General features: G+C 54.8%; 1 protein-coding gene across 7 annotated transcripts in view; it reads right to left on the bottom strand.

Annotated features, from left to right (window-relative positions):
- The window catches only part of LOC109523889 (protocadherin-15-like), a 40034-nt gene that overhangs the window by 7522 nt on the left and 12759 nt on the right, over positions 1-19753 (bottom strand). For 4 of the 7 annotated variants that reach the window (XM_019883333.1, XM_019883332.1, XM_019883337.1 and 1 more), the window contains 26 exons: positions 19386-19494; positions 18174-18286; positions 17695-17901; positions 17204-17338; positions 16787-16936; positions 16621-16712; positions 16150-16251; positions 15089-15221; positions 14857-14936; positions 13457-13550; positions 13162-13290; positions 12232-12351; positions 11975-12160; positions 11641-11877; positions 11425-11541; positions 10547-10687; positions 9880-9992; positions 7488-7597; positions 6650-6790; positions 4905-5032; positions 3980-4210; positions 3713-3801; positions 3201-3377; positions 2899-3117; positions 2126-2134; positions 1540-1650 (listed from right to left, as the gene is read on the bottom strand). In XM_019883333.1, coding sequence (XP_019738892.1) covers positions 1540-1650; positions 2126-2134; positions 2899-3117; positions 3201-3377; positions 3713-3801; positions 3980-4210; positions 4905-5032; positions 6650-6790; positions 7488-7597; positions 9880-9992; positions 10547-10687; positions 11425-11541; positions 11641-11877; positions 11975-12160; positions 12232-12351; positions 13162-13290; positions 13457-13550; positions 14857-14936; positions 15089-15221; positions 16150-16251; positions 16621-16712; positions 16787-16936; positions 17204-17338; positions 17695-17901; positions 18174-18286; positions 19386-19494 — 3473 coding nt within the window. The remainder of the gene's footprint in view (positions 1-1539; positions 1651-2125; positions 2135-2898; positions 3118-3200; positions 3378-3712; positions 3802-3979; positions 4211-4904; positions 5033-6649; positions 6791-7487; positions 7598-9879; positions 9993-10546; positions 10688-11424; positions 11542-11640; positions 11878-11974; positions 12161-12231; positions 12352-13161; positions 13291-13456; positions 13551-14856; positions 14937-15088; positions 15222-16149; positions 16252-16620; positions 16713-16786; positions 16937-17203; positions 17339-17694; positions 17902-18173; positions 18287-19385; positions 19495-19753) is intronic. The other 3 variants (XM_019883336.1, XM_019883334.1, XM_019883338.1) reach the window with 3 other exon arrangements.

Genomic DNA, 19753 nt, shown 5'->3' with positions numbered 1-19753 from the left:
GGGGAGGTGGCGGCGGAGTGCAAGGGGGATCGGGGATCATGTCCGAATGCACCTGAAGTCTGTCTTCCGGACTCTGCTTTTCCGTCAGACCCGCCCCGAAGCGACGCAACACAGGCGGGGTGGGCTTGCGGCTCGGCGGCGGCGTGCCGCCGTCCGTTTGGGTGACGACGATACTCGGGGGACTCTCTCTCGGCTGGACGTTTGAAACGCCGGGGCCGGAGATGCACTCGGGATGCCGAGGGGAGTCGGCCGAAGCGGGCAGCGGGACGTCGGGTGACAGAGACGCCCGCAGCTTTTGCCTCATTTCCTGCGCGGCCTGCTGCTCAAACTGGCGGGCCTGTTGTTTCACCGTCAGCTTGGGTTGCAGGCCCAGGCTCACCATCCCATCGCATTCCGAGCCGCGCTCGAAGCCCGCATCCAGGCCGGCGTCTTTGCCCTCTTTGAATCGGGCCTTCAGGAGCTCCAGTTCCCACTGCACGGGATCCATCACCACTCGCCTCCTCCAGGCGTCGTAGGTCTCTCTGCGATGTAGCCTGGAAGGGAGGGTCCAGCTGTGGCCGCCCCCCGAGCCCCTCCCGCTGTCGCTGCCGCTGCGCCCGCTGAATCCCGTGTCTCCTCCGGGGGAGCTGATCCTCAACCAGGCCTCCCGAAGACCTCTCCCGGAGGGCGAGAAGTGCCCGAGAAGGTCCCTCCTCCTCTGGCTGCGCCCAAGAGTCTCTGGACTGCTCAAGGTTCCGTCCTCGTGGTAGATGGGATTTTGGATGGTCAGGGGGTTTTCGTCGGACAGAAAGGTGATGCTGGACTCGGACTTGGGAAGTTTGTTGAGCACCCCGCCGTTAGCCACGCACTGCCGATGGGCCGCGATCGCTCGGGTGGCGAAATCGGAGATCAGTCGTTGGCGATCGCTTTCGTCCAAACTTCCCGCGCCGCGGCCGCGACGGCTGGGGTGAGGGCGAAGGGCGAAGGGGAGGAAAAAGTAGAAATGAAAGATGGAGGGGATGGCGTTGCCACAAGAATATGGAGCAATATTCACGTCAGAGGACTCTGGGAGTTAGGATAGGGCGTGTGGGGGCTAGAGAAGACGGACGGCATCCTGTTGGAATGGACGTCACGGCTAAGAGGTGAAGACTGCAAATGCTGGGGGCTGAAAGCGGCGCTACAAAGAAGCTAGCGGAGCACGACTATCGACGACAGTAGTGAAGGATCACCGTGCTCTGGGAGTTTGCAGGTTTCCTTTTGGCGAGCGACCGATTGAACGCACTCGCCGCTGTTTTCTGAATCCCTTTGCGAGGCAAAAACCAAACCGCAAACTTCCAAAGCGCCGGCTTCCGCCTCGGAAAGTCCGTTCAAACTTGCGCCGCGCACGTTTGGACTGTGCAAGCTTTTCCGAGGCGCGCTCACCAAGACAGAGCTGAATTTTTCATTCTTTGAAATAGAGTGTGCCACCATCTAGTGGTCAACAGTGAAATGACACCCCAATTAAATGGGATTCAGACCCCCCCCCCAAATGAAAATGTGAAAGCTCTTGTCGACACTTACATGGCGTTGTCGCCCAGCTCTTCGTACAAGTTGTTGGCGACGCCCCCTCCAGGTTTGCCGCTCGGCAGCGCCATCTGGATGCGGGCGGTCTTGGCACACTCTTCTTGCCGTCTGCGGAGGAAAGCAGAGAGTTAGAGATCTGAAGCATCCCCCCCCCCCCGACATCATCCGTTGCGACGGGGGCGATCGCGATCGTGGCACTCGGCACGGCGATTTCAGCCAAGAAGTTCTGTTGTCGTTGCCTCGTGATAATACGGCCGTAAACCGGAGCATTCGATCGGGTGAAAAAAAAAAGAGAGGTACCACGACTTTGCGTTTCAAATGTCGCGCTACAGTTTGCATCTCCTGACTTGAGTATGCTTGTTTTCACGTTAAGCGAATTGTCATTCTTTCTCCCAATTTGTCATGTCACGATTGTGACCATTAGGGGGCTACAGCGCCCCCTGCTGCCTTGGCAGACACACGATAGCCTGCAAATATGCAATTTCAAATCGACAGGTTTTCTGTCTTTCTTTCTTTTTCATTCCTAGCGATAAAACCGGCGTGACGAGTGCTTTAGCGTGAACATATGAAAAACTGGACTCACTCTTTAAATCTGCCGATGAGCGGTTCAGTGGAGAAACATGGAGAGAGTGACAGAGAGACAGATTAGTGAATCTTTGAAGCATCAAGCACACCAATATCGGGGACAAACGTTCCAAGTTGGAGTTGTAATGAAGTAAAAAAAAATAAATAAAAATAACGTGATCACCACGCTAGGTGAGCGCCGCTCTCAGTTAATTATCTTCATTTGTGAAGAGGATGTGCTCTGTTTGTACAGTATGTGTTGCTGTTCTGTGTGTGTTCGAGGAGCAGTTGTTTGAAGGGTGAGAATGACCACAACCTCGATGCTACTTTCTGGTCGCTTCTTCGTGGCCTTTCATGTTAGGCGTTGGCATTAGGCGAGAGCGCGCTGGTGAGACAAAACTGCTGGCAACTACAGGTTTGGTTTACAGATGCAAAGTTGGATTCTCTTTTGTTTTTCGGGGGGGTGAGTTCCACAGTAAAACTAAACTGGGAAAGAAGGGAACAGCAAGGCAAGAATTTGGCCAACTTTGTCAAAGTGATGTTATACACGTCTCCAAGAGAGGAGAGTGCGGACATGTGCTAAGCAAATGAGTTTGAAGAAGTTCCAATGAAGTGTACTTTGAAGGGGTAAACGATAGAAAATGTTGGCGCAAAATGATCTCTTACGGATTTTTCACCGATTGCGTTTGGGCCCGGAATGTATACCTGTGTGTGTGTGTGTGTGTGTGTATACGATTGAGTTGAGGCACGCAGATTCATTGACTCGGCGAATGTAAAATAAGGTGCGCCTACTGCCTGTAGGTGATGATCACGATGAGTATGGCGGGCACGCAGCAGATGATGATGATGACCGCCAGGGCCAACAGCGCCCCCTCTGTGTAGCCGACCGTCTGCGCGGCCTTCTTCACACCGGTCACCACTTCCGGGGTTCGGATCTCCAGAATGCGCCCTCCGGGGGGCATGAAGGGCTGGAACGCTTTGTTGATGTCGAGCAGTTTCCCGTCAAGAAACCTTGCCAAACGCACGCAAATGCCCATTTCCAAAAGTGGCGCTCACATCAAGCGCGCTTCTCGCTCAGTTGGCGTGCTTCTTACTTGTGGAGCTCCTGCCTGGAGACGGCCCTGTTCGTCAGCGGGTCGATGGCGTAAATCGTCAGGTCCGATTTGGCGTAGTCATCTTGCTCCAGTCCGTCCCCGTGACGGCGGGGACCGATAGCTTCCACGAAAACCCGAGCTCCGGGAATCTGCTCCCCGACGTAGTGCTCCAAAACGCTGGCGAGGAAAAAGCGGACGGCTTTCGTGTCGGCAGAATGAAGTGGCACGCGCCCACGCGCGATGGCCCCCCGCCCCCCAAAAACTATTTAGAACACTGAAAGCAAGGGCACACCGCCTGCCGCGCAACGGTGATTCCCGTCCCCGCAAAACTAAGCTGCCACCGTAGAGTTGCTGGGTGCCATTTTAGTATCGCCGCAATCATGTAGCGCCGGCTCGGGCCCGCGTTCCAGAAGTCGACGGTGAGCGGACTTCAATAACAGACGGCCAGATCCCGCCCGTTGTTGTCAAATAACCACGGGGAAACGCTCCGCAAGCTCAACAGGAGTCGTTACCTGAGCAGTTTGTCTTTGTTTAGGTCCACGTACGTGGGTGGCACGTTGGACACGACCACCTGCATGTCCAATTGGTTCACCACCGACACCTGCAAATGACAAATGGTGCCGGGCCTTAGCATGAAGCAACCTCGGGTGAAATGCGCACAAGTAGCGAACGGGGACGGCCCCGCTCACTTAGTTCGGGTTGGCCCGCACGGCCCAATACTTCTTTCCGTCCACTCCGCGGCGCCACTCCAAAGCCGGCATTTTGGAGAAAACACTCACCACGATCTCCGCCTTGCTGCTGCGTCCTCGCCCATAGTCGTCCGTGGCGACCACCTCGAACCTGAAGTAGGACCGTCGCATGTTGCGGTACACGATGGCCGTTTTCAGCACGCCGCTGAGCGACTCGATGACAAAGCCGTCTTTGCTGTCCTTGGCGTCTTTCCCGGCCGAGGGGGCGTCGATGAGGCGGTACGTCACGGAGCTGTAGTTGCCGGTGTCTTTGTCCAAGGCCTGGAAGACGACACCTCTTTCATGACGCGATCTGAAAAAGCCTGAATTCGCCTCCGGGTAATCATAGACACAAAAGATCCCGAAGCTTTGAGGTGTTGATTGTCATGCGCTCAGATGTTGTGGGGGGGGTTGTGTCTCAAAAGCTGATGGAGAGTGCTTTCTGTTGGAGCCTGCTGAGCTTTAGAAGGCTTTTAGCGCTTCAAGGAAGAGTCAAAGGCGACGAAATGTCAAGTGCTCGGCAAACCGTCGACAGCTTCTGACTTGGTTCCGACAAAAAAGGTCGATTTGCAAAGGTCCCCTATATTTATGCTGAGACTCAAGCTTCCCTTCGTCCTTTGTAGCACTTAGCCTCTTTCGTGCCGCGGCCTCCCTCCTCCAGTCACGAATCATCCACGCGCCGGCCCGACCGGCTCCGTCCATTCATCCGCTCGTGACTCGAGTGAATATCTTGCGAATGCAATTTCGGAGGACGGGAGTGATTTAGATCCACTTCCTACCCTGTTCCGGCCCCCTCGTCACAATCGCGGCAGGGAGATGTGGCCGCGAAAGCGTCGGGGTCGGGGTCTGTCCTTTCGCGGCCACTTTAACTCAGTCACCGCACAAAGTCATTTTTGGCAAAGGATAAAGAATCTATCCCTCTTAAGTATTGTTCCACTGCCCGTCTACCCGTGCCGAAGCGTCGACGTCGCGGTACCTGCACTTGCAAGACGGAAGTGAACGTTTTGGCGTCCTCTGCCACTCCTCCGATGTAAAGAGAGGTGCTGAAAACCGGAGAGTGGTCGTTCTCGTCCTGGACGTCAATCACCACCACGGCCGTGTTACCTGAAAGGCACGCGCGCTGAATTGACTTGGGAATAAGAATGACGGGCGGCACGACGGAGAACGCTATCGAGCGAGGGCGCTAAAATGCCACCGTAAGCGTTTGCTTTTCGTGTCAAATATCAGGAGCGGCACGACGGAGAACGCTATCGAGCGAGGGCGCTGTGACCGATGAAGACGTTTCAAAGCCAATCTCGTCCCACTCGGACGTTTTGGTCACTCGTCACCTTAAAAGATAAGCCTCCGTTGATGCCTGTGGCGCGACCTGATATCTGACAGAGGGGGAGGGAGAAAGAAAAAACCAAAAAGGCAAGGCTTCGGATTTTCCAAACTTTGAAATGCCTGCTGGCAAGGAAGATCGCATTAAAGGCTGTGGGCAAAATAGGCCTGTCGTGCCCAAAGGTGACGACGCAGGCATGTTTACATTTGGTCCGAAGCCAAAATGCCACCGCAAGCAAGCGTTTGCTTTTCGTGTCAAATATCAGGGAGGGCCGTTTTTTGAAATGGCCATTTTACTCTCTCTTTGTCCTTGTGGCTTTTTCCCGAACAGAGAAGGCGATGTCTCCCGGCATAAATTACCGTCAATGAGGCTTGAGTATGCGAAGACATCTGTTCATTAGCATAGATGAGGATCTGCGCGCAACTGAGCATTGTTCACGTCGCGACGCGCTGCCATAAGAAAGCACGCGTGCGGGAGAGACGCGAAAGATGAACTCGCGGCCTTGACTCGTTGACAAGATTCAAAAGCGACGGTCACACGTGCGGCGTTTCCGATTCCCACGAGTCAAGCCTCGTCCCATCCGAAATGGTGATGTGGCAACATAGAGGACATGAAAGCGATGATGGCCGATGTGAATGTGCCGTGTGGATTTTGACATTGGCGTGTCGATAACACGTTTTGTTTTCTTCTTTCCCCTCCAGATCCCTTGTCGCGCACCAGAAAGGACTATTGGCAAGCGACCGGGATGCTACCGTAAGGAGCGCCGAGGACACCTCGCCAAGCGCGGAAGGAGCGCCCAAGATGACGGCGTTCGTTTGGGATCAAGGATGAAGCCTTTCGGGGGCAAAAGTCAAGCAAGCGGCAAGTTTTGCAACTCAAAGTAAGAGACGACAACGACGACGACGGCGGCGGCGTGGAACTTCATCCCACAAAGACAAGGTAAGCCTGCGCCGCGCTTTAGCTAGCCGAGAGCGGGTCGGGTCACGCACGCGTCAACTCGGACGTATGTCACTCGCGTGTTTCATTGAGACCAAAGTGCGCGACCGAAACATCCAGAGACCGGCCGGCTTGGGACCGTGAAACATGGGAAGTGTGCAAGTGGTGGCTAACGTGCAAATGCTATTGATTTGATCGTCGCGTCGCGGGCTAAGACATGTCCTCCCACGTCTGCTTTGTACCGACGGCGTCCTTGTCATCGTACCGAACCGATGGGCGGCGCCCGGGCCAAACGAGGCTCTGCTCGCACTTTGCCAGCCTTCGTTGCCACCAAGGCTGGCAAAGTGCGAAAATGGCCGCAATGTCTGACACGCGAACGGACGCCGGCTCGTTCTTGTCCCGTCCGGCCGCGGCTCGCCGTCCCGCCTCAGAGGAGGCCGCCGGGTCTCGAGGAACTCACGTACTCTTGGAGGGGGCTCGCAGGTTGGAGGAGACCACCCTCATGGAGTCCGCTTGGACCTTGAGAACGTAGCTGGAGTTGGCCTCGTAGTCCAGCGCTTTGGCTGTGGAGATTAAGCCCGTCTCATTGTTTAACGCAAACGCACCTGCAAGGGAGAGAATAGGTTGGGAGGGGCTCCGGCACTTGAATGGCCACCAGAGTCATCTACTCTGTACCAATGGCAACCCGTGACTCCCCGATGTAAATTGCCGCCTCCATCGGAGGAAATAGGGGAGCGATGCGCCAAGTCGCCGGCGACAGAAAGTCAAAAGTTGTCGCCGACACGCCTGCGCTTAACGCAGGGGTCCGCAAACCAAAATGTTGAAAGAGCCAGATAGGACGAAAAACAAATATGCCGTACGTATGTAGGAGACTCTGAATTGTTTGTTCTTCATTCCTTTGTTGTGTGTTCACAAACGCGCCCGTAGAATTGATTTTGTGATTTCCTCGCTTGATTTTTTTTTTTGGTTTTGGTGCATTATTTTCGCTTTTCTTCGTGTCAGTAAAGTGATCCCGGATTTGTGTTTTTCGGAGGTTGTCTTTGAACGCCTCTCGAGTTGAAGAGAGGAGTCGGAAGTAGACGTGTCTGTGTTTGTCGAGACTGTTAAAAGCATCACTAAAGTGGACGTTTTTAAAAAAAACAACGCCGCAGCTTTTTCGGAGCTGGAACGTTTTTCTATATCTCGTTGAGCGATATTAGTCTCAAACATTTTTTATAAAGCCCCGGGGAGCCACTCGATGGCCGGGTGAGCGCTCATGCAAATGAGCCATGCGGCCGCATCGAGGCTCGGGCGTGCGCTCACCTCCCCGGTTGCCCTCCACGATGGAGTACACGATGGTTTGATTGACGGCAGCAGCCAGGATGACTCCCACCGGGGTTCCGACCGCAGCTTCCTCGCTCACGGGCGGAAACCTGGGAACACATCAGTCGAACGACAGCTGCCTTGAGCCGCATAAAATATGGAGACGCGTTAGCCGGGGCCTTCTCTTTCCTCCGGAGGCTCGCCCGCAATCGGCGGAGATTTCAAATCTGTCAAGTACTTCCAAGGGCCCCCCCCCCCCCCTCCCTCCTTCGTGGCTCCCTCTGAATATGGTGAGCTGCAGTCAAGTCGATTTGTCCCAAAAGGCTGTCCTTTGCCAAACGGGCGTTTGCATTTTCTACTCCCTCAAAAGCAATTTGGAGAGTTTTTTTTGTTTGCAGTGAATTAGCACACGCTTGACCAAATTGACCAAATCTTGAGATCTCCAATTTTCGATGACCCCGGCGGGCCCAACCGAGCCTTTTCCTGCGCTTTGTCCTCATCTTGGAAGTGAAGATGGTGCGCGGCCATCGCAAACTGTCAGTTAAGTGACGCGACCCTCGAAAGAATTCCAGTTAGCCGGTGAAAGAGTCGATGGCATTCATCCAATGTGGAATCTGCGCATTTGAACTCGGCTTCCCGTCCGCAACTCGTTTTTTTCCCTCGGTCTTCCCCATTGTGATCGACGTGCGTTGGGGTCCTCCTGCGTCCCGACAGACTCGGGCGGGAGTTGCTATCGCCGCCTCCTTTCCTCCTTCAGCCGCCGCCTCTAATTGCCAAAAGCCGAGAGCGCCGGGACCATTTGAAGCGCGCCTGCGTTCCGACGAGCTGCGCTCGCGCGGTGTTTGACGCCAGACGGAGCGCACTGAGTAGCTGCAGCAAGCTGCCTTTGCGCTGATAACGCGCGGATGAAATTTGAAAAGTCACATCCGATAATTAAAAACCACGTGGCGGGTGAATTTGGAGATACGAGCCCCTATTCTTGTTTGTTTCGTTTTTGTCTTGGCGTTATGAGGTGCCCGCGCAGACTGAACAACGATCTCGATGTCGGCAATGATAAGGCGGATCTCTGCCCATGTCTTTCTTATTGTCTCGCTGACGATGTTGTTCGCCTCCGAGCTTGTCCTTCTGATCCGTCGTCCTCATGCTTGATGTTCCTCTTGACAGTTTTCCCTCTTTCTCTCCTGTACTTGATTTACGTCTCGCCCGAAGCTCCCTTGGGGGCAACTTTGTTGACCTTGCCGTCGTTTCGGTTTCATGTCGTAACGTGACTCCGCTCTCAGACCGTGTGAAGGGGACGGAGATTGAGGCAACACGTTGTACAAATTGACTTCATCCCCCCCCCCACCGCTAATTGCCGGTAGGCTGCGTTCACCGCCGTTCGTGTGGGCGTGACGCGGACCGCGTACTGACGGCGCGGGTGCACGGACGCTCCCGTGGTGAGCGTGGCGCATGAGAGGCCGCGGAAAACGTTGTGTGGTCCGTTTGTCATTTTGGTCAGCAGTGGAGACGAGTGGTCAGTCATTTGCGGTCGCCAATGCTTGAGTTCAGAGTCAGTCACTCAATACGCCAACCTGTAACCGACCCAAGCGAAGGGTCTTTTATTGGGACAGTTATGTACGGCAGAATGCTTTTGGTCTCGCCCTTTAGGCCGAACTCTGAACGGGAGAGCGCCGCCGCTTCGCAGCAGATGACGCGTCGCGCGCCCAGCTTCCCTCCTATTCACGGCGAGTCTTCCGTTGAGTCTACAAATCGATAAGACGGATTCAGCCTTGCCCGCGGCTCTGGGGCTGCCGCTCTCAAACGCATACAAATTCATTAGGCTGCGTCAGTAAGCCTTTAAAAGCACAATGGTGCAAAGGCAAGCAAGCCTCTGTTCAATAATTCATTCCAATAGTGTGCGCAGTCTCTCTCTCTCTCTCTCTCTCACACGTGCGCAGGTTCCAAACGATGCAGCCGCACATCAACGGCCCAGCACGTGATTTTCCATCGTCGTGACAGCTGCCTTGAAATGACCTTTTTGACCTTCAAAGAACTTAGTTTAACGCCTTAAAGCGTCCCGCGCCGTAGCCGGCCGGCCGGCCCAACGGCGGAAGCAAAGCGCTTCTTTCTCTCTGGTCCCCATTTGAAATCCATCTCCGTTGTTGCCGCTCCCTTCGTCCTTGTTCGCACGAAGCCGATTAGCCTCTCGGGTCCGGCGTCCACGTTTGCAAACTTGTTTCTTGCCGCCATAAGCATTTAGCGGCCAAATGTCGCCATCGCTACTTCCTGAACGAACCGCGTCCGTAGCTTTCACGCCTGCGCGCTCCGTACGTCGAGCCGAAGGCCATCCAAATGGCAAAAGGTCGATCGGTATATCCTCGGGCAAACGAATCGCTCCCTGGGTTTGGCGTACCTGTATTCCTCCCGAGTAAAGATGGGAATGACGGAGGGCTGAAGGACGGTGATCTCCACCATGGCGGTGTTCTCCTTCACCGGCTCGCCGTCATCGTAGGCCACCACCAGCAGCTGGCAAAGGCACACGGAGGGTTTGAAAAGTCGCCACGCCGGTCGTTTGAAAGGGTTGTTTACAAGGAGTTTAGAAGGCGCGTTTGGTCCGCGTTGGAAATGATCAATTGAGCCGCACGAGCCGAGGGACCTTGTCAGACGATTGACTTTTTTTGTTTGGTTTGGTTTGGTTTGGGGCTTTTTTTCTTCAGGCGCTCTCCGTTTTGGCAGCAAAGATCCCATTCTTAAAATGGTAAGCCTTCAGCCCTTGTATCTCGGGTGGCGTTCTCAGTCATAATTGCGCAATGTTTGAGCGGTTCGGGAGAGCCGAGAGGATTTGGAATCTCTTGCGGTTCATTCGAGCCCGGCGAAAAGATGCCATTTGCGTCGGCCGGAGCCCCGCTACTGACGACCGCTTGGAAAAGGCCACTTGCATTGGCGGGAAGCTAGCGCGCGCTCGTGCGGTGGGCCGTGAGGACTTGAGGGCTTCCAAATGACCACGTGACGCACCCGCGTGGCCATCAAGAGCGCAGTCTACCCAGAACATACTTTGAATCGGACTCGGCTCGACTTACGTTGAATTTGAGGTTGGGCTCCTCGTTGAGGTTGACTCTGGTGACGACGTTGCCCGTGTGCTCCTCCACCTCAAAAATGCTGGCCGAGTACGAATGGGCCCCCCGGTCCACTCTGTAGCGCACCAGGCCGGCCGCCGTTCCCTGCGGACGCGAGAAGCGGCGCTTGGGTTTGCCTCGCCCAAATTCCGCGTGCAAAGAATGAATCGGGATGTCGCCGCGACAATTGGATTCCGCGGCGTTCGACGGGAATCGGCGCGGGCCGCGCGCCAAATCAAACGGTTCGCCCCGCTGACAAAGTGAGAGATTCATGTGGCCCGGGTCGCCTGACCTCAACCTGAAATGAAGCGTTCATGGCTCAAGGGTGGGTGTCATGAGTTAGTGGGGGTCAATCGAGTCGCAGTTAGGGGGGCTCGGGGGCAAGTATCTTGGCTGGGGCCTTCCTGTTCCACTGTACCCACTTTCGTTCGCCGCATCAGTGGGAAACCGCTCTTTTGTTTTGTTTTGGGCTTTTTTTCCTTCCATTTTGTTGAGTCGACAGGCCCCACTTTCGACACGTACGCACGCTTTAAATCAAGTTGTCAAGTGGCTTCGGACTGCGAGGTTGAAAACGTCCAGAAGCGAAGCGTACGGCCGCCGTGATTTTTATGGCCAGGCCACCCAATGAGCACGTACGTGAGCTGCCGCGAACGCGTGCCGAGTCGGCACAAGTCGAGAAGTCAAATGACGGACCGGACGGCGAGTAGAAATCGAGCGTAGCGTAAACACCGTCGACCGTCTGCGCATCGGCGAGCGCGAAGGAAGCTGCGGCCAGGGGGCGCTCAGTATCATCGCCGTTCCCGGGCGGCTCGGTTGAGTAACGGCAAGCGGGAGAGGCTCACCGCGGGGTCGGAGTCGTTGGCCATCACCGTGGCGACCACGGTCCCCTTGACGGCGTTGGGGGCCACCATGCCGCGGTACGTCGGCCGGCCGAAGACCGGAGCGAAGTCGTTCACGTCCTGCCGAGAAACGAACGCGGCCTCAGCGCGGGAGGAAGAGTAAACAGCCGCAAAAACACCCGCTCGCCCCCCCCCCGTTGAGTTGAGCGAGCGCCGCACCGTGATGGTGACCGTGACGGAGGCCAGGCCCGGCGGCATGCTCCCCGCGCTGTCCACGGCCTCCACGGTGAAGGTGTGAGACGAATTAGACGGCGTCAAGGCCTCAAAGTCCACCACTTTGCGCACGGACAACTCTCCCGTGACGGGGTCCACGCGAAAGAGCCCGAGGATCTCCTCGCCGGAGCCGTCGGTTCGGATGCGATAGGTGAGGTTGGAGTTGAGATCGGCGTCGGTCGCCTGGGCGGGACGGAGAATGCGTGACAGAGTGACGGACGGACTGACTGACGAGCCTTTCCCCTCGAGTGTGAACAAAGTCGGTCGGCGCCCCGCTCACCCGCAGCCTGAGAATCACGGTGCCCTCGGGACTGTTCTCCGGCAGGTCCGCCTCGTACGCCCGTTGGCCGAACACGGGGCTGTTGTCGTCCACGTCCAGAACCGTGACCGACAGCGTCAGCCTGGAGCGCCGCGGGTCGGCGGCGCCGTCGCAGGCCTCCACCGTCAGAAAGTAGTGAGCCTTCACCTTGGGCGCGAGAGGCCGACAATGTCGCTGGCGCCCGTTTTGCGCGGCGGGCGACGTGACCGACCGGGTACCTCTCTGTCCAGCGGCAGCGCGCTTCTGATGGCTCCCGCGGCGTCGATGGAGAAAAGCGTCCGATGGTTGACCAGTCGGTAGTGAACCTGGCCGCTCGCCCCCAGATCTGGATCGCTGGCCTGGTGTTGTCGCGCCAACGTTAATTCTTGCGTCGTCGTTTGCGGACACGCCGGTGAAAAAGTTCAAAGCGGCCGCGTTTACGAATGCAGAAGAGCGCTCGCTTCAAACGCGCCGACGTGAGCCTGACCACTGGCGGGCCTAATTAGAAAGTTGCGCGGGCTTCCGTTGATGATCGCGACCCTCGCCGTAAAAGCGAGCGAGCGGCTCGATTTAATGAAGAGTCTCCGCGGAACTCGCGTGGGAGGAGACGTTGTGAAAGTCGATCGGAGCGTCTGTCATGAGGTGTCGCGGCGTTGACCTTTTCGCAGGTGGCCGAGACGTGCGGGAATAACGTGCGGCGTCTCGGTTGGGGCCAAAAATGGCCTGAGCAAGGTTGTTATTTTTGGAGAGAATCAAAGAAAATGCTTGGAAAGAAAGTCATGCCAACTGGAGCCCGAGCTTGCGTTGACTCTTAACGATAGCGACAACGTCCTTCACTTTCATCTTTGTCAATTCAAATCAGACGGAGTTCATTTTGGAACCGATTGATTTTGAGATTGCTCTATTTTCATGTTCAACCTTTTTTGCTTTTTTTTTTTAAGTCATGAAATTTGGTCTCGAAAAACTTTTTAGCCGGTGTAAAAAAAAAACAAAATTAGACAACCACTCCTCTCGACTGCAATCTGTCATTTTGCATTCGCATTCATCAGGTCATCCTTGAAAGCGAGATGAAATTCAGTTGCACTCAAAGTGTCGGTCTGTGTGTGTGTGTGTGTGTGTGTGTGTGTGTGTGCGTGCGTGTGTGTGTGTGTGTGTGTGTTAATTCCTACCTTGACCTGTCCAACGAATGCGTGATCCTGCTTTTCGCTCACAGTCAGATTTACCGGCATTGAAGGATCGAACAGCGGGTCGTTGTCATTAACATCTGTCACCACAATGTTCACCGTCGCACTGGAGGTCTACACACACACACACACACACACATACTCATGTTACAATGCCACACATTTATAGATAGATGTGTGTGTATATATATTTTTTTCTCAGTTCAGACCTGTCTAGAATCAAAATGTAAACTTTATGGGCCAACGCTAATACTTCATGACGCGAAGCGAGTGTTCTTACCCCATCGGGCCGCTCGTCCGAGGCCGTGACCACCAGGGTGTAGTGGTCCAGCGCCTCCCTGTCCAGAGGTTTGGCCAGGACCAAATACCCGGAACTGAGAGAGAGGGAACGCGCACGCATCAGGCGACATTCATGCCACGAATGCAAAAATAGAAAAGAAGCCAAGCGGCAACGTTTTATGTTCAACGTTTGGGTCTTTTTCGTCGCGACCTTGGCCTTCGATGTGTCAACCTTTGCTCCTGCGGAAAGGCCCCTTTGGCGACTGAGCGGCTTTGCTGTCCAGTTCGGAGGGGTAGCCCAGCGGCATTTGGGGAATGTTGTTGTTGTTGCGCGCTTCCTTTGGCAGCAGCTTGTCATACTTTTTGAAGAAACTGTCAGGCTGAGGCAAGGCGGCACGCTGATGTCATTCTTGACTCTATCTCGCCCCCCAAAAAAGATGTATTGACTTCACTGCATCATGTTATATTTTGGGTTTTGAAATCCAACCCTTTTGCAAAATGGCTCGATGTAAAAATATTGCGCAAGTTTGTCCCCGCAGGGCGTCGCGGCGTTGGCGCCAAAGCGCAAATCAGCACAGCACGCCTTTGTAGTCGGAATGGGAGAATACGGCGAAAGCTCAGCAAGAGTGGTTGTCCGACGTGTGACAAAGCCCATCCAATATTCCTCCAACGCGGAGATGAAAGTGCTCAGTTCGTGGGCTTTTTTCTTCCCTTTTCTCCTTTTGGAATCCATATTTTTACAATGCGATTTTAAATCCTGCGCCTCAGCTTCCTGGCTGCTGTTCAACATGAGGGGCCATCATTGTATTTCTTCATTTATTTATTTATTTATTAGCGCCGCACGTCACTTCATATTTGCATCCCTCTGTTTCTCTTTGTGAATATAATTCCCTGAGCCCCCCCCGAGAAATGTAAATCGACCTTCCCTGGTGGTGGCGATGCATTTTTGATGACATGTAAATGAATAAATAGAGCGGTGCGCCTTTGGTAATGTATGTGGCTCTCTCAGGTGGCAGTCGTTGACTCAAGGATCTTTTGGAGCTCTTATTGTCTCTCCAGTGGCGCTCGCTGACTGTTGTGTGACTACGTCTTCAAATGGTGGAGGTGAAGCCCGTCGCTCGTGCAAAATTGTCCTTTTTCGCTCGTGCCGTCGTTCACACGACGGCCTCCCCAAATAGACGACGGATGGGATGAGCAACAGCCCACTCCCAAAGGCACGCCATCTCGCTTCACGACCGCAAACATGCGCGAATAACAAACGGCACTCTGAGGAGCTTTATGAAGGCGGGCGGGCTTCTTCTATTGCATCTGACAATATGTTGTCGTGTCGCGGGCAGCGAGCGTCCCAAGGCAAACTAACCGCGCATTCCGATGCGGAAGGCGCTCGCCTCAAATGCTTACCCGCGCTCCAGTAAAAACTGCTCACGGTGATCCCCGCGGTTGATTCTGTAGACGATGGGGTCCCCCTCTCGATCCGTGGCCTGAGATGATGATGGAAGGCCACAGCGTTAGGATTCGTTTCCCGCGGCGATGCGCTCGTCGCACGCCTGGCGGCGGCATCGTCGACCGCCTCGGTCCCAAGCGATCCGAACGTGGCCGTCCCGAATACTTAGCGAGGAGCGGATGTGCGTACCTGCAGGTTAAGCAGCGACGCCCCCGTCCTCATTGCTTCGCTGATCTCCAGGCTGTAGCGCTGGCGGGGAAAGCGCGGAGGACTCTGGTTGTTGGGCGGCAACACTTCAATGTAGACCGTTGTCACGGACGACCTTGAGAGGATGACACGAGACGACTGCAAATGGGCCCTTTGAGCTTTGGGGGTCGTTGTCGTTGTTGTTGTTTTTGCGCTCAGTGTTGAATCGATCGAGTCAACAAGAGCAACTTTTGCCTCGCAGAGGTGCTCTTGCCAAGCTCGGGGAAAGCTTTGGTCTCGGTAGTCCTTCATTTGCGTAAAAGCCCCGCAAGGTAGCGACGCTCGGCGCTTCTCTTCGTTATGCGGCACGTCGTCTTTGGGAAGGTCGCTGAGGCCGAGAGCTCAATGTGCGCGCATCGATTCCGGGCCGCGAGTAAAAGGCCCGCCTCAACTTACGAGGCTAGTCAGCCGCTTCTTTGAAAACTACCGGCGCAAATGACCGCGGCGCGAGATATTGAGACAAAGAGCAACTATATGAAGAATAGCGCAAAGTCATCGCATGCGGTCCCAATGACCGACCGACTGAGCTCTTTTTCACACACGCGCCGGCTTTGTCTTTGTCATCGCGATGAGCGCGGCGCTTGACGTCGCACAAAGCCGCGGGCCTTCCCTCGAAGGGGGCGTCTCCGCGTGCCCTCCGTCAGCACGTTCACGTTTGCTTGCGTCTCACTTGTCGACTCGCCGGTAGGCCCGCCGCACGCTAACTGCCAAGCCCCCCAATACTCCCCCGATACTTTCCCAGCTCACCGGTGACACCGGCGAGGTCATCGGAGGTCAAAATAACGACACGGCTCAAAGCGTAGCCCTCAACAAAATCAAATAAGAAGCCAAATGCTCTTCATTTCTCTTCTGTTGTCATTGGACAGCCCCAAACGCTTTTCGAACACGCATCCGTAATTCGTGACGTCTCGGTGGCGAAATAGGTTCCGGCGCAAAGCGGGGAGGTCCAAGTCGAATGCGCGGCGCAAGAAAAACCAAAATGGCGGAGCAAAGCCTTTTCTTACCTTCTGTGAGGTTCTGCTCCGTTGTCCGTCGCTTCCACAGTCAACGCGTAGCTCCGACCCACCGATAGCCCCGCGCCTGATGCTACGGTCAGGATGCCGGTGCTGCAAACGCAAAACAAACAGGAACGACCAAATACTACAACGACTAAATGGCGTGCAAATCGTTTGTTAGAAGCTATCACAATGGCGAGTTTGAAAGTGTTTCGTTCAAAAGCATATGGCGGTTGGTATTTTAGAGGGGAAAAGGATCGTTTCCATGGCGAGGTGTCACTCAAGCAAAAATGATTGGCATCGGTTACAAAAAAAGAGATCTTTGAAAGCAACCCGCGGTCTACTGTTGATTATGGGAAAAAAAGTTCAAAAGTTGTCGCGATATTTTTATGGTGAAAAAAATGCTGACAAAAAGCGCGGCGCTCTTCCGATGGCAGCAGCGTCTCCTCGAAAAGGTCACGTTCCTCATGCCGCATTTACCTGTTGCCGAGCAGAAAGTGCCCCCGATCGCCCGCCACCATCCGATAGCTGACCCGGCCGTTGGGACCCTCGTCCTCATCCATCGCCGACAGCTGCAAGAAAGCGCGGGTTGATCCGAGCGCCCGATTTCCACCATCCAAAAGTGGCGAAGATGCACGCGGCGCACCTGCAGCACCGTTTGTCCGGGCGCCGCGTCGGTGTACACGTGGACGTGATAGGACAGGTTCGCGAACGTCGGCGTGTTGTCGTTTTCGTCCAGCACGGTGACGGTCACGGCGACCGGAGCGCTCCGCTGAACGCCGTCTGACGCTCGCAGCTGCGACGACAAAAGGACGGCAACGCTTCCGTTTCGCTCGGGACAGAACAATCGCCGCGTACGCCTCGAGGCCGAAAAGAAGGCATTCATACGGTCGATAATCGGCATGACTCTCGGCGGCGGCCGGCCAGTAGAGGGCGCTAGAATGCATCCGCGTCCGTTGAATGGGACTCGTCATCGCTAAAGTACGGGAGTGACTCGGGCGACACTGTCGGCCGACATCTCGGATGACCGTATCGGACATGGGTGTCGCGCTCTGACGCTTACCGTGAAGGTGTACGTGTCCCGCGCCTCTCGATCCAACGGCCGCGCGAGAGTCAAGTATCTTGCGATTCCACCGGGCGACACGGCAAACACGTCGGAGTAGCCGTCCAAAGACAGTTGCAGCTGAGGATCCCTGCTCTGGTAGAAGGACGGAGACGTAGGGGACAATTAGCAACCACTTCAGGAAGCGCGAACGCCTCGATGAGCGCCCGGGATCTCGATCCCTGATGAGAAACTAAGTCGTGACTAGACGCCAATAATCAAGGCTCCATCGGAGACTCTCGTGACCGACTCCATGTGATTAGTGAGCGCGCACGGAAAAGCGCCGGCCGTGATCGTGTTGCTCCTTAGCGCCGGAGAAAAGCCAACGAGTCAGCAATATTTCAAAGAAGCGGACACCTGTCGGGGGCTACTTCCCATCCAATAAGCCTGCGAGCATCGGTGCGAAAATCATGAAAGCGGCTCTCGGTGCCCGCGCTCGAGCGCGAGCTCACCTCCTCCACGTCGTTATCCAGCGCCACCACGGCCAAAGGCTCCGACAGGCCGGCGTCGGCGGCGACGCTGGTTCCCACCGGCGAGCCCTCCGCCACGTAGCCGTGGTAACTGCTCTCCAGGAAGTACGGCGCCTGGTTGTTCTCGTCCAGCACTTCGATCTGGAGGCTGGCGAAAGCCGGCAACGGGTGCCCGTTATCCTGCTCGGCCTACAACCCAGAAAGGGGGGGCACTGGCAAATATGCTCTCGTCCACTTCATGCTGCACTGGGATTCATGCGAATGGATCTCAACGCGCGCCACAGTTGTGACGATGCCCTCAAAGGAGATGTCCTTCTTTTTATTTTGGGGAGGGGGGCAGGATCCGTGTTGAGCTTTCAAATCCTAGTTGACACCAAGTGCCGTGTTGGCAGCCATGTGAAAAGGACACGCCGTACGGTATGCGTAGCCCCGGTCTTCCGATGCGCAAAACCGTCTCTCACCTTCACAATCAGATCGAATTTGCGGCACAGTTCTCTGTCGACGGGCTTCCGCAGCGAGAGCTCAGCGGTGGTTCTGTTCAAGCTGAAATATTCTGCGTAGGATTCTGGTTTGCCTGTGAGTGGAGGAAAGAAAAAAAAAACAAAAAAACAAAACAAAGCTAAAAAGTCACCGGTTTAAACATCAAGAAATGTTTGTGCCGTCAAAGTCTTGCTGCAGAGTATTAAAGGTGGGCGGAGTTAGTGGGGTGGTTGCGCTGAACGCGGCTCTCCGCAGGTGGGACGCGGACACTCGTAAGACGTAGGCGCTACTTTGCAAATGCGGCATCGCTCTGCGTCTCCATAGCTTGGATTTATTTGACGTCGCCCTCCAAGAAAGAGCGAGACCCTGTTGAGCTGTGGCCTCGTCGTCCCTGGTTTCTTGGTCAAGGGAAGAAAAAAAAAAAAAAAAAAGTTTGTTCACAGCGCAAAGCCCTCCCCTCCGAAACATTTCAACTGTGTCAATAATCGTTCTGGCCTTGTCTGTGCCACCGAACCAAACGCAACTGACATTTACGAGGTATTAATGCACCCCCCCCCCCCCCCCCGAGATGTTTCAAATCAATGCGTCTTGTCAGAGAGAAAAATCAAATCAATTGAACGGCAAATGTCAGTGAGAATGAAAACTTGAAGCCGCGCTTGTGTCAAGTCATCGACCGCATGACTTCAACGTTTGAATTGACGTGTCAGCGGGCCGGCCGCGGCCTGCTGCTGACTACCAATAAGAAGGAAGCGTCAGATAACCCCAAAACGAGTCCTTTTACTCATTCGCCCGCGCTCAAATAGTCGACTGCGGCGTCGCCACCACGTTGCAGGAGGTGCTTTTTTGTTTTTTGTTTTTTTTCCCTGACGTTGTATTTGTGACTTTGTCTCTCCCAATCCTGCCTCAGACGGGGATTTGTTTCGCTTTGTAGGAAATGCAAGGCGTCGGTCCATTTTCGAGACGTTTGCGCATTGGCAGCCGGGAAGGAAAGCCCAAAGATTTGTTGGGGCTCAGACGACTTCCGGGTCGGGTCATCTGCAGAATCGACCTGCCATCTTGGCATCTGGGTCTTGTTAATGTTAATGGAGGCACAATGACGGCAAATACATCGAAAATACAAACTGAGAGACTTTCATTCATGACGGGCCATTCTAGGACATTGTTGTTGTTTTTTTTTTTTTTTTTCAACCCACCAATGAGGATGGAGTACAGAATTCCCGGCCTGTCCGATGGCGGTTGAATGTTCTTGTCTTGATCCACGGCCTGAATGGGCGGAGTCACATTGAGGGGGTTCACCTTATTCTAGAGACAACACAATTGCTTTTATTAGATAGAGTTAGATGTCTTTCTGTGTGTGTGTGTGTGTGTGTGTCCACGCATGTACTACATAGGGATGTTTTGTACAGTATAGACGGTTCAATTCCTCGCTGAGGCGAAAGAATCCACAATGCGTCGAAATGTGTTGCGATTGTGCTCAATGAGCCGGGGTCGGAGTGCTGCTCTGTCGTTGTACAGATGAAAAAAGGGCCGTGAGCTAATAGATCCGTTTTTCTAAGATTGG

This window comes from Hippocampus comes, unplaced genomic scaffold (genome assembly GCF_001891065.2).
Source record: "Hippocampus comes isolate QL1 unplaced genomic scaffold, H_comes_QL1_v1.1 scaffold367, whole genome shotgun sequence".
In the NCBI taxonomy this organism is placed as follows: domain Eukaryota; kingdom Metazoa; phylum Chordata; class Actinopteri; order Syngnathiformes; family Syngnathidae; genus Hippocampus; species Hippocampus comes.
Note: the sequence above shows the minus strand (reverse complement) of the source record. Positions and strands in the feature narration are given on the sequence as shown.